Genomic DNA, 13,954 nt, shown 5'->3' on the forward strand with positions numbered 1-13,954 from the left:
GCCCCTGATGACTGGAGAAGCAGAGCCCTTCGAGCTTGGTGCAATCTCCCAAATCACAGTCATCAAACTCCTCTGTCTTAGGGTCACTGCAGAGTAAAGGCATGTGCACATCCAGGTCTCGCCATCAATTCTGCACCTGTGCTGTCTTTTCCCTCTTGAAGTGCTTGTGTTGAAGGATTGCTGCCTGCCTCTCTGGACAGTTGCTATGGAGAGGTACAGTACATCCCAGTGAGACACGTTGTCAAGCTAAAGGACACACTTGTGCTGTAATGAATTTTTCAGACATCCCTTTAGGTACATGCAAAAAGCATGACTCAACTCAGTGGGTGATTTGCCTCATATACGCCTGACATTTATTCCCAAAGGGAAAATTACACGCCACATGTTTACACTATATAGTATGTGGACTCCCAGATATTACACCTGCATGTGCTTGTTGAACATCTCATTCCAAATATGCTGCTGCTATAACAACCCTCCTGGTTAGGCTTTCCACAAGATAATGGAAACTGGCTGCTGGGATTTTCTTGCATTTGGCCACAAGAAGAAACTGTTGCCACAAAGTCGGAAGCACACTATTGTCTAAAATATCACTGTTTGCTGTAGAATTGAGAATTCCCTTTACTCGAGCAAATGGGTCTAGACTAAACCATGAAAAACAGCCCCAGACTGAAAATACACCAAAATGCAAGCTTTAAAACGGGATTCTGATGAATTTTTGGTTACCTTAACTTTCTTTCCCTCTTTTCTGATCTCTGGTGTCTCTTCTCAGGCAGAGGATGAGGAGGAAGAGGACCAGCCTCTGAGCCTGTCCTGGCCCGAGTCCTGTCGCAAGCGGTTTACCTACCTCTTCATTATGCCTATCGTCCTCCCCCTGTGGCTAACGCTGCCTGATGTCAGGAAACAGGTGCGTGTCTTTGTAATTGGGTGCATGAGGTACAGATTGAGACTAATCAGGACCATGTTCTCTTAGTCAAAATATTTGCAACAAAAGTGTTACCATTTTCTCACTCTCTCTTCTTCCTGGTCTGCTAGTCGTCAAAGAAGTTCTTCCCCATCACCTTCCTGGGTGCCATCGGCTGGATCGCAGGCTTCTCCTACCTAATGGTGTGGTGGGCTCACCAGGTACACATAGAATTGGTAATATGATTACAACAGCAGCATTATAAAATCCTCATAGATGCATAATCCTTGTCAAAAAAACAAGGGTAAGACGCAGCTGTCTTTTTTCTCCTTTTTCCATCCCTGACATTTAAAATGAAACCATATTCTATAATCCGCACACTCATTAATAATTACAGCTGTCTCATTCAAAAAAAAGAGATTGCAGGTAAAGACAAATGTCATGTCAAAGCTAGAGTTTTTTCACCTCAACCATCACTAGGAAATTAAAAAAAGCTGGAACAACAGATTAGGTTTTATTTACCCCAAAGCTTAGTTTCCTTTTTTTCTTTTTTTGCAGGTTGGAGAGACCATTGGGATTACAGAGGAGATTATGGGCCTGACTATATTAGCAGCTGGAACCTCCATCCCTGACCTCATCACCAGTGTTATTGTGGCACGCAAAGGGCTGGGTGATATGGCTGTATCCAGCTCCGTAGGCTCCAACATCTTCGACATTACTGTTGGGTATGCCACCTGATTGTGTTTGAGTCTGCACAAGGTTATACTTATTTTAGAGTCATAGCTTTATGCCTGAAAGAAACAATGACACAAAGCTGTGCCTCTCCCTACATCTCTGCTCATAAATACTTGAAAAAAAATCCATTATCACTTAAACATTGAAAAAAATGTTCCTGTATTAACAATTTAGGAACAGTTTTGGTAATATGGTAACACAGTCCGCATATACACCAGACTATATTTCCTGAATTCAGAAGAGGCCATTTACTATTATTTAGTCTTTAGCTTGTTCTTTTCAGAGTTTCGTCATTGTGGCATGTTACGTGTTGAATTATCTGTGTGCACATTACTTTGCTGCTCAGTGTGAGAAACCTGACATTAACAAACAAAAAGTAAGTTCCCACCAAAGATAAAAAAACTTCAAAATTATGTTACAAACACTTGAACAGGATTTTTGACAAAATAATCTTGAAACAAAGTCTACTTACAAGCTTTTTTGGTGGGTTCATCCGTAACTATATATGGGATACCACAAAGGTTGCAGCTAACCATAATTATTTACATTACTGATTAGCAGGCCCACACGGAATCTGCAGATTTTTTTTACAGTTTTCAGCTGTGATCCAGAATGAAAATCTGCGGAATTTTGCGGAATGTTTTTTGCTTGTAATGTGGTAGACAATATTCATTTAAGATCAAAAAGATTGTTTCTGAGCAAAAATAAGCACACATAATACATTAAAACAACCTTAAAATTACTTCAAGCAGGCAAGTAATATTTAGTAGATTTTAGTAGAACCATTGAATTTGAGATTTTATTTCATTACAAACAGTTCAAAGCAAAGTTCTGAACATTTGTTGGAAAATGCAGGACACATGGCCACTAAAATGCAAGGTTCAATGTGGAGCAGAGAGAGCAAAAATTCATTTTTGAAAACATTAACCATTAATCATCTCCCAAAAATAATTCTTCAACACATAAACAAACAAATACATAAATAAATAACTGGTAAGGCCCTTGACCTCAACTTCACCAAATATCTTTTGAGAACCTCTAAAAACGGCAAAGGCAAAACACATGACACTCAAACATAAAACTTACAAGCAGCATCTCTGTTGGTTTAAAATATGCAGAAAATCTGTGGGGGTGTCGTTGGAATTCTGCGGGCGCAGATTCTGTGTGGTCCTGCTGATTATTATTATTGTCTATATAAACCAACTATTATTTTTTTCAGAAAATAGTGAAATATGCCCCCTTCACAAAACCCAAGTTTACTTATTCAAATTGTGAGCAATTTTTCACATTTGAGAAGCTAAGTCCAGCAAATGACAATATTTTTTCTTGAAAATGAGTAAAACAGGGCTTAGGCAGTGACCTCATTTAGGATCCTAGTGGCCTGAGGGTAGAAGCTGAGCCTCTCAGTGCTGGCCCGGTGTATCCGGTACCTTCTTCCCGAGCACAGCTGAGAGAAAAGGCTGTTATCCGGGTGGTTGGGATCCTTAATGATTCTCCTAGTCTTGTTCCTTCAGCGCCTGGTGTAAATATCATTTAGGCAGGGTACTTCTTATTGTAAGACACCTGGCGAATTGCAAGACAACTGTAGCAATATCAACTAGACATATATAGACATCCTTTATGCCAAAAGATGTTTTTGGTGTGATTCGGTGTTGGAAGTATGGAGGTGTCTGTCAATATTACATAGCAATGGGGCTTCATTTGGTTTGTGTTAGTCAGATTGATACCTTAAATGTGCTCTAATTGGTATTTTTATATTAACAGTAGATCACATGATCTATCACTTGTACTGCATGTGAGAGGGGTCACTTGAAGTGATGAATACACAGAGAATTATCACTCAACTCTGCAGTTCCCCACAGCTCTACGCAGAGTTTTAGCATCTCTCAGATAATTATTTTTATGGACCACAACTTTACTGTTTTGATTCACTCTCACAGCTCTCATCGGCCTCATTTTCAGCTGTAGCAGGCCCCTGTTTTCTGCGAAAAAGCTGGTGAGCACAGTGGAGAATTTAGCAGCTTAAGAGCCTGATATTTCCGTCAGGAGCTGGTGGAGACCAAAACAGAGTTAAAAGGAGAGTGAATATTGGACTTACATTTGCCAGGTGGCCAGAAACATGACTCCAAATGAATGCTAATGTTGCTACATTTCTCCTGGATGAGTAAGTAAGCAACTGTTTGCTATCAAGTTCGCCATAACAACTTTATAAGGTGATAATGTCAAAAACTTAATTCAGGCTTTAACATGAATAAAGACACAAAAAGTAAATGAGTTGTGCACAAGGACTATAGCTTAGATCCCACAGCAGCGTATGCTGTAATGTGTGTTTGTGTATTTGCAGACTGCCGTTCCCCTGGCTCCTGTGGTCCATTTTCAGCGGCATGAAACCAGTGCAAGTCAGCTCCAACGGCCTCTTCTGTGCCATCGTGCTCCTCTTCCTCATGCTCCTCTTTGTCATCATCTCCATCGCTGCCTGCAAGTGGCGCATGAGCAAGCTGCTTGGCTTCATCATGTTCTTGCTGTATTTCGTCTTCGTGGTGGTCAGCGTCATGCTGGAGGACAAGGTCATTATCTGTCCGGTGTCCGTCTGAGGACCTACTTCCTCTCCTTCGTCACCACCACCACCACTACCACCACCACCATCCTTCTTGTCTGCCATCGCTCTCACCTGACCCTTGTGATCCTTTACCCCAGGGATAAAAGAAGAACATGGAGAACTGGCAAAGAAAATCATATAAAAATTTGCAAGAAATATGGAGTCAACCTATATTTTCAGTAAGCAGGTGGTGGCGGGGAGAGGTTAAACCAAGACAAGACGTTGGCTTGGCTGGTTTACTGTAGGCCTAACCTGAGTGGATTTTTGTTTATTATTATCTAATTGGCAGGTGAGGGGGGGTTACGGGTGTATCAGCCAAATATAGAAGCATTATGCATGCCATTAGTATCACTAAATCAGCTGGAATCAAAACTGCGCCGGGTAGGTTGAGGAGAATGACCTCCTGTGAACTTTGGGGGGAAAAAAACACAAATCTTAATAATAAACGCATTGGCTGAGCTGAAATTGTGAGCATATTTGTACACACACACACACACACTAGTTCAACAGACTGATTCTAAGACACTGTTGCCAAGAGTGAATACAAATTTATGGATGAGGAAATGGAAGACTGTGCAGATGAAGATTTTGTTCAAAACGTTTCCTGTCTGATGGTATTGAGCAAAAAGACTCTTCAACAAGGGATGAAACACTCTTGCTAAGGCAGACAAACTTCTTTATTTATTTATTTTGTTTTTTTTTTGGCAAATTCATCTGTGCTCAGTCTGAATGACAAGTTTAAGCTTCCCCTCTTCCCTGCCGGTTGTCATTTTTCACCACTGAATGTCTCTTCAGACAATTCTTTTTTTTTTTTTTTTTTAACTTTTGGGTTATTAAACAATTTTCATGAAATATATAGAAGTAGCATTAGATGTACTGTAGCAGTATTAGTTGGTGTAGAGTCCTCTTGACAATCTGCTCCTCCTTTTTTCTTTTTTCCACACGTTCTGATTGTACAGAACTTTTCATGCTCACATGCACCGACTGACAAAGGCAAGGGGGAAAAAAAAGCCTAACTGAAGTTTAGCCTCTCAAAATATATGCTAGCCTTCAATATCTTTCACTGGTTGAAAAAAAAGCATGAGTACTTTAGGCTCTTTAAAGTTCCATAATGAAGTCAATGTCAAAATAATACATTTGAAAAGAACTTAACAGTGTTTAAGCGTCATGGTTGATTTAGATTAGTCAATGTGTAGTGCTTTGTTCACAGTAGAACTGGGCTCAACTCACCGGCTAGTCAAGCTCCTGGGGTAGAAGTTTCAAGGAGTCAACTGCATGTAAAAAAGACACTTGGAGGTGAATATTACCAATCAACATTTACGAAGTTGTATACCAAAATGTATACTTTTCCAACATGTTTCATAACTTCTTGAAGCAAACCAGTGCTCAGTCTCTATGTAAAAAATGTCAACATGTATGGTCAATGATATCTATCAAACTTGTGCAATTTATTTTCTAATCAAAGGTGCTTTTGTGTGCATGTGTGCAATCTGCATTTGAAGTCATCACACAATGACCATTCCTTAAATTTATCTATGAATAGAGGTTATACTACCAGTATTTTGCAACTAACTGCAAAGAAAAAAAATATACACCAATCTGTGTTTTGTACTGGAAATAGAAAATCATAATCACAATCTCTCTTTAAGCTACATAGAATGTGGAAATCACAGATTTAACAGCAATATACCGTGTGTGTCGTCGTCGAGAATCGCATCCCCCCAACCCCCTCTGCGTCTGTCCCTCGCTGTCCTTCCTGTCTGACGTGGTCCGAAACCCCCCCGTGAGAAAAAGTGGGTGACCATTTCTCCTAAAGCAGACCCCGGTGTTCCCACAACCCCTTCCTGTTAGAGCTGACCAGAAACACCTGCTTTACCTCAACACAGCCTCTGTACAGCAGCTTAGTAGGAATTAACTGTAAAATAATAGTAAATAGATTCTCTGAATGTGTGAGGAAAAATGCATGCAAGGAATTTGGGCTGGTTACCCACTGACTGTACAGCTGAGCTTAGACCAACTATAAATGTTCACTTTTATGCATCCATTCAGAAAGAAACACCAAGTACTCATTGGTTTTACTTTGTAAATATAAACTTTTTCTTTTTTTTTGGAAGAACCAACTGGTTCAAACATGTATTTTATTCACTTTACTTTTTATTTATTTTCTTTTTTTTTGTAATAGTGGATGGAAAAGGACATTGATATGCTGTTGGCCCTTAAGTATCATAGTATTATTGAGCAAAAGACATGCCTGTTCAGTCTCTGGGAAGAAAACGAGGGCTTTAAATACCATATTGCCTCCTCAGATTTAACAAATGTAGGACTGATGCTGCCAACAGGGTTTCTGACATTTGGTAAAGGTTGCAAATGCACAGGAATGCGATACAATCCCTGCAAAAACCAAACTTATACGTTAAACTGTTGTGTGTGTGGTGTGCTCTCATATACATTTCCTTGAACATTTCTACAAACCAGATTTGAGAAGTCAATTTAACGCCTCTCTAATGACTCCTGGACTCTGTGAAATTCTCCTGTGCACATTTGCTGTAAAATTCTTCCCCCAGAACACCCTCACACTCTCTTAACGGGATCACACTTCTCCCTTCTACTTGACCCTCTCTCTAAAGGAATAGTTTGACATTTTGGGAAATACACTTATTTGCTTTCTTGACAAAAATTAGATGAGTAGAGTGATACCACTCTCATGTCTGTATGGAAGATATAAAGCTACACCTAACAGCTGATTAGCTTAGCTTAGCACAAAACCTGGAAACAGGGGGAACACAGCTAGCCTTAACATGTAATGTCTCATTTGTTTAATCTGTACAAAAAGCAAAATTGTGGTTTTACAGGGGTTATGTGGCGAAGAGAGCTAGGCTAGCAGTTTCCAGTCTTTATTAGCTAAGCTAACCAGCTACTGGCTGTAGTGGTATCAATCTCAGTATCTAAATCTCAACAAGAAAGCGAGTATGTACATTTTCCAAAATTTTGAACAATTGGTTTATAACAGGTAAAAGTTCTTGAGTTTGGTCAATTCTCTACCACTATGGTCAAATGCACATACTGTATGTGTGCACTTCACTATCTAAAATTCAAGACATCAAACATATTTTTCCTTCTCCAAAGTTCCCTTGGTGTTTGTGTGAGAGCGTGAAAGAAAAAAAACGAAAATGAGAAAATCAAAAGGCAAACCGGTTAAGCACATGAGCTTGGCGTTGACAGTGGTTTACTCGGGTAAGCAACCATGAAAGTTGACCACTAATGAACATTCTTGCACTGTAAATGTTTTATTTTCTTGGTGTTAATGTAAGATTTATTTAAGGTGTACATATATACAGATACAAATTAACCATATAATCTATATGTGTAAAAGAAATATGTCTCTTTATGTAAAAACACAAAGTATATAATGAAACAAATAAAGATGATAATTCAAATATGCAACAATGTGTTTGCTGGTTTTGCATCACTGTCAGTGCTCATACATTTGTGTGTAGCGCATAAAGGTTTTGGTAACATTTTATTTGAACACATTATAATGGAGTTGTAAGCAGTAAGCGTTTATTAATGTATCAACAACTATAACTTTATTATAACTCATTTGTTTATGTGTGTAAGTATATATCATATGTAAGTCAAATTTTCACATGTGGAAAAGCATGCTGGTTAGTGATTATATTTGCTTACAACAACATTACAGTGTGTTACAAACCATCTATAAATGGTTTCTAAACTACTTATAAATGCTCAATTGGGTGGATTAAAATGATTATCAATCTGGATAGATTATGTACTTTGCATATAAAAAAAAGTAATATCAGCAGCTTTTGTGTCCTCAGAAAAATCTTCAGTTTAGAAACATCCTGTAAGGATTTTATTTGTATATTTGAATTAAAGGAGCACTCCACCAATTTTTCATATGAAGTTCTGTTTACTCATCACAAGGAACACTACTCAGTGTGTGAAAGCTCTTGTATAATGCCGTCTTCACTATAGGGAGCTGATGACCATAATGATGTCATCAGGTTTATTTCAATTTGGGCTTGACACTTACAATTTATTTTTATTTTTTTTATTTTTTACAGAAGTCCTACATTAACAACTCAAAAATCATTCACAAAACATTCAGGAAGCAGGGGGGTTCTAATGCATTTGGGAAATGTAGTATCCATGTTTGGGGATCTTGACCCATACTAGAAAATAAAAGTCAGGATGTCTTGGCCTCTTCTTCCTCAATTTTGGCCATTTTTTTGTTTTTAATCAGTCTCTTATGAGTCCCTCAACTCTATGGAAGTTTAATTCTAAATTGCTGGAGTAACCCTATCAAGGACATATGCTGCAACATCTGCAACAATACTTGATGAGTTCTTACTTACATAAACCCATGCAGCTATAAACTCACCTCAGATTATTTCAAGCCACTTTTAAAAGTGTAGAGGGTGCTAGGTCATGCAAAAATGTGTCTCAGGATTTACACCTAGCCTGTACATCTCTTAAGTAAGCCTGTCCTGTTTGAATTTTCAGACAGAGGTGAATCTTAAATAGCAATCAGCACCATAATAGAAAAGATAAAACCATACTCCAAAATATGTTCCACTTTTAAACAATGGCAGTGATTTGTTTCTTTTCACCTCTCCTTAGTGCCATCCTGCATGTATGAAGAGTAGTTGTAGAATAGGGTGCCCTCTTGTGCTCAAACCCTGACACTTCAACATCATTTTGATGAAGCCCAGATAGTCCACCCACCTAAAATTATGGTTTCCACGTAACATCATCACTTTTGTCTCTCCTCAGAATTATGTCTCATAGTTTTCCAAGCACTTCTATGTTTATAAGCAAATTTCCCAAAATTTAACAGGAATTAGACAAAACATGAGTCAGACTAATCACTCTTTGTCCACCATGTTGGTTCCACCTATTAGAACTTAGGAAATTTAGCGTTGTGAGATAAAGATATGGATTTTTAAGGTACAGTTGACACAACCAACCAGTGTATGGATGCCTTCTGTGTGAATGGGCCTTGAGCCAGCAGATAGCAACATCTGCTGTTCTGTAAACAAACCAATCAAGTTTATTGTAAGTTTTTGCATGACTACTCTTAAAAAGCAGCTGGAAATGAAAATGAGAAGGGGCATGTGTTCAAAATATGGAGCCCTGCCGTAGGCCTACATGGCTTGGAGGCCAACCTGGGGACACTTAGACCACCCAAGAATGCCTTTGGTGTAACACTGGAGCAAAAAAAGACAAAAAAAAAAAAAAGGCACAGACATATTCTGGATAAATATTGGTTTCCCAAAAAAGGGATCAGCAATTGGACACTCAAAGCAGCAAGTAGCATGTGGGTTTGTATTTCTTAACTTGATAAGACATGTATGAGATTCCTTATCTGGTTAATAAAGCTGTAATGGTGGTGCAAATGCCAAAGTATTGTTTGTGGTATTCGTCATAAGGTTTCCTGTTAACTCGTGTAGCTGCTGCCTGGAAGATAAATTGAACAATACAACATGAATATTAATTACTGCTCCTAATCTAACAGCTGTAATATTGTAATCTGTGAATACAACTTTTTTTTTTTTTTTTTTTACCAAAGGATCATTCATTTTACAACAAGAAGGCAGAATATCTGCCAAAAATTATTTCCTTAATCTACCATTCATTTCTCTTTCCCACAGCCTTATTCAAGCTAATGTTTTTTTTTTCTGTACCCTCACATCAACACCTTCTAATCTTTAGAAATCAGTATGACTTGTGAACAAAAGATGTCTGCCCACAGAGCGACACACAGCAGCATGGTTCCCGTATAACCAGTATAACTGCATGCTCTTTACGGGCTTTCCAGACCTTCCAAAATTATCCATAACACCATTTCCAAACTTTCCCCAGAAGTATGTCTCATTGTTCCAGCTCTTCCCAGATTTTCACTGTAATCCTGGTGATTGCTTCCCTGCGCCTTTCTCTGGAAACTAATTTCCATTCACTGCAATAGTGTACTGCTGCAGTGAGTCAAATTGAATCATCACCGGGGTAATTTTCAGTGATTATGTACACTTCCAGGTTGAGTGTATTTCAAGATAAGACTTCAGCATTGCCCCGGAGAGGGTTTATTTAATGCGTTGTTACTGATAGTACACTTCATTCTTTAATTTTTATTGCAATGTTGCTTGGTTTCAAATAGCATTTTTTTCTTTTCACTTTGTGCTGGATATACACGATACTTTGGATATACATAATAATATGGTAAGTCTGATGGAGTCATGTAAAGGAAAGCTTGATATAAGTGTGCTTATCCCAACACACAATTTGGAAGGCACAGTTTGTTTATATTATTCATTTAATATGTGTTTAATGGGCAGAGCTATTCAGTGCAGTGGATTACCTGAAATATATTTTGAATTTGTAAAAGTTTAAACACAAACAGTCTGAAACTGTATGTGTCCAAATGACAATTTTCCACTTGGGACCAATGGGACCAAAAACAAATTTAAATTCATGACCAAATAAGTTTTGTAAGTTAAATTGAAGAGAAAATTGTAAAGAAAATATGTTTTTAAAAATAAATTACACTTCAAAACCCAGACCAAAGTTGTTTTTCTGCAAATGTTGTCCCACACTGCATCATTCATTCACAAGCAACTCCATTGAAAGCATGAAGTGAATGAGAGAAACAATCTAAATGTCAAAAGATGACTGAGATTTTAAAAACAGGAGGAAATAACATAAAATATAATTGAAATTATAATATTTCCCAATAATTTTAGAATTGTTTTTTAAAAGAACATATTCTTCAAAATATTTTTCATCTCCTTTGCCAACAGTGCTTCCATTTTGCACATCCTGCTCATCATGCAATCCACCATTTGTTTTAATGTATTATTTCTACTTTAGATCTCATCTCCTTTATGTCTTATTTACATTATTTTCTTAAGATCTGGGAGTTATGCAGTAATTATAATTATACAGTTGTGTAGTATTAATGTTTTCTCAGTGGAAATAAATCTGGATTTTTGAAAAAGATACTTTTATTTTCTGTTACTGATATGTTTATGTTTCACTTAAAACTTGTTGTCTCTACTTTTGGTTTCGGTGAAAATACACAGATTTGTGGTGTATTTAAGGAAAGAGACAGTTAGGAAAGTAAGTGCTTAAAATAAATACAAGAAAATCTAAGAAGTGAGAGATAGTATAAAATAGTAGTAGTATTAGTCATGGTGGTGATCGTGGTGGTAGTATTATTAGTAGTAGTACTTGTAGTAAATTAGTATTAAAATGTTCAGTAGTTTACTTTTAAGTGCTCTCCAGTACACTTAGCAAACTGAATGGATTGAATAAGAAATAACTGGACTTTCCCTGCAATGTCCTTTGAAATGTTTTTTGACCTGTGATACTGTAGATACTGTAAGTGACTGAACAAAACAAAACATCTAAAGAGTTTTAGCAATAACAGAGTTTCATTTTAGTTTCTAATTCAGCATTTTTTGCAATTTACATGTGTTTAAATTGTATTGTATTTGTATAGTAGTTATAGCAACTGTAGTGATCGAATAACTCTCATCTAAAAATCTATAATATGAACATATAACACACACACACACACACACACACACACACACACACACACACACACACACACACACACACACACACACACACACAAACTCGTTACAACCTCTGTTACTTTTAGAAATGCCCTTTTTTATTTATCATTTGATCTTTAACACTTTTAATCTCAGACAATATTGTTTTGACTGCAGTTTTTTATGCTGCTGTCTTGGACAATCACTTGCAAAAGAGGTTTTCAACCTTACTGGGACTTAACTGCTTCAAAGATTTAAGGATACTTTCATACTCTTTTTAAAAAATAATCTTTTATACTTTGCCACCTAAAACACAATTGAATCATACAATATACTGTACATATAGAGTAAACATACTAAATATAAGAGTTTGTCTTGTTTGCATGAAGTACACTGATAGTGTTAATTCTGGTTAAAGCCAATTCAGGCGAATCTAGGAGGAGGTAATGTCATTTCAGAGAAGTAAATAAACGATAAACTGATGTTTATGTTTTGAGACTTGTATCATCAAGTGATGCAACTTGATATCAGGATGATGTCCACGATATTTTTCATTAGCGCAGCTCAAACATATCACGGATAATCCTAGCACATGGTGAAGATAGAAAAAATAATACAACAGGCTGTCGGGAAGCTAAATAACTTCAAATAATCAAGAAAATTCACTGATTCACCAAATGAATCAGTGAATGAAAATATTCCTTTTAAATGTGTGAGTCAGTGGCAGTCCTGGCACAGTCTGTTGGGATTTTCCCTCATCCAGCTCACATTTTTGACAGACCAGCTCATTTTCTAACTCATTTACCAGCAGTTAATAAACTCCACATGGTCCCAAGGGCAAAGTTAGTAGCAGCGAGGGCGGCTTGTTCAGCAAGTAAGCTTACTATCGGCCAGACTTTGCTCAGTGACTTCATCTGGTCGCTGTTCCAGGGTGTGCTTGCATTTGACTCAGCAAAAAAAAAGTCTCAGAGGAGGCTACAGGCCAAATCCTGCACACTCACTTCTGTTGCGAGCATGGCAGCCGTGAAGCATGTTTGAGGCAGACTCTGGCTGCAGAGTGAGAGAATACTTTCAAAATATCTCAGACGCAGGCGAGTCATCACCAAAACTGCCCCGTTTAGTTGTTTTTTGGGGATTCATGTGGGGAGTTGTTTTCATGACTCTTTGAAAAAAAGGGCCTCAGCGGACTTGATGACTCACAAGACGGTCTGTGTTGATCTGAATTGTAACTGCTGCACATGTGGCTGTGTGATTCAGCTTGAGTAGCGTCTGAGGGAGGTTTTGGTTTGCAGCACAGTGAAAATGATGTACAATAATAGCCAATACAAGTGGACATGTATTGATATGTCACTGTGACATTTTTAACTGAGTCAGAAACAGTGGAATAATACCAAATAAGGACAAAGTGAAGCAATCTATCAGAACTGATCTTTCAAAACCAATAAGTAGTTCTGTCATTAACAAGTAAAACTACTCACATATTAAAACAAGTGAAAGAACAGAAATTGCCTAATCATCAAAAAGCTCATTATATTTGAATATTACTTTTCTCATGTAAATTCCTTCAGGTACATTAAAGAAATGCTAATTGGCATCAGAGTTAAGTGAAAAGGTCACCAAAGGTCAAATGTTCTAATCAGTAGTGGAGGAAGTAATAATACTGAAAATTCTCCATTACACACAGTTAAAATTTTACTTTAAAAAAGTACAGAAGTATTATTAATGAAATGTACTTAAAGCGTCACAAGTAAAAGTATATAATTACATAAATTTCATTTGTTAGATTATTCTTACTGATGCATTAACATGTAATAAAACATTATAATGTTGTAGCAGGTCAAATTGAAGCTAATTTTAAATACTTAAATAGGAAATCAGTATATTTCAATAGCTGATCTCATGTTTTATGTATACAATAAACATATGCTAGTAGCTATTGCTGCCAAATAAATGCACTATGTATGTAATATCTCCCTCAAAAGTATAAAGTAGCATCAAATGAAAATAATCAAGTAAAATACCTCAAAATTGTATTTAAGTAAAAGTACTTAACTTCCACAGCTATTTACAATAATAATCATACAATCTCTTACACTGAATCAGAAACAGTGGAATAAAAGCAAATATCATAAAAAAAGAACT

The 13,954-nt window shown here is 37.1% G+C and overlaps 1 protein-coding gene across 5 annotated transcripts in view; it reads left to right on the forward strand.

Annotated features, from left to right (window-relative positions):
• The window catches only part of LOC121889359 (sodium/potassium/calcium exchanger 2-like), a 47,329-nt gene extending 39,704 nt beyond the window's left edge, over nt 1–7,625 (forward strand). For 4 of the 5 annotated variants that reach the window (XM_042401243.1, XM_042401244.1, XM_042401246.1 and 1 more), the window contains exons 7-10: nt 773–907; nt 1,036–1,125; nt 1,463–1,629; nt 3,984–7,625. In XM_042401243.1, coding sequence (XP_042257177.1) covers nt 773–907; nt 1,036–1,125; nt 1,463–1,629; nt 3,984–4,233 — 642 coding nt within the window. In that variant the 3' untranslated portion in view covers nt 4,234–7,625. The remainder of the gene's footprint in view (nt 1–772; nt 908–1,035; nt 1,126–1,462; nt 1,630–3,983) is intronic. The other variant, XM_042401247.1, reaches the window with a different exon arrangement.
• The last annotated feature ends 6,329 nt before the right edge of the window (nt 7,626–13,954 follow it).

This window comes from Thunnus maccoyii, chromosome 22, assembly GCF_910596095.1.
Source record: "Thunnus maccoyii chromosome 22, fThuMac1.1, whole genome shotgun sequence".
In the NCBI taxonomy this organism is placed as follows: domain Eukaryota; kingdom Metazoa; phylum Chordata; class Actinopteri; order Scombriformes; family Scombridae; genus Thunnus; species Thunnus maccoyii.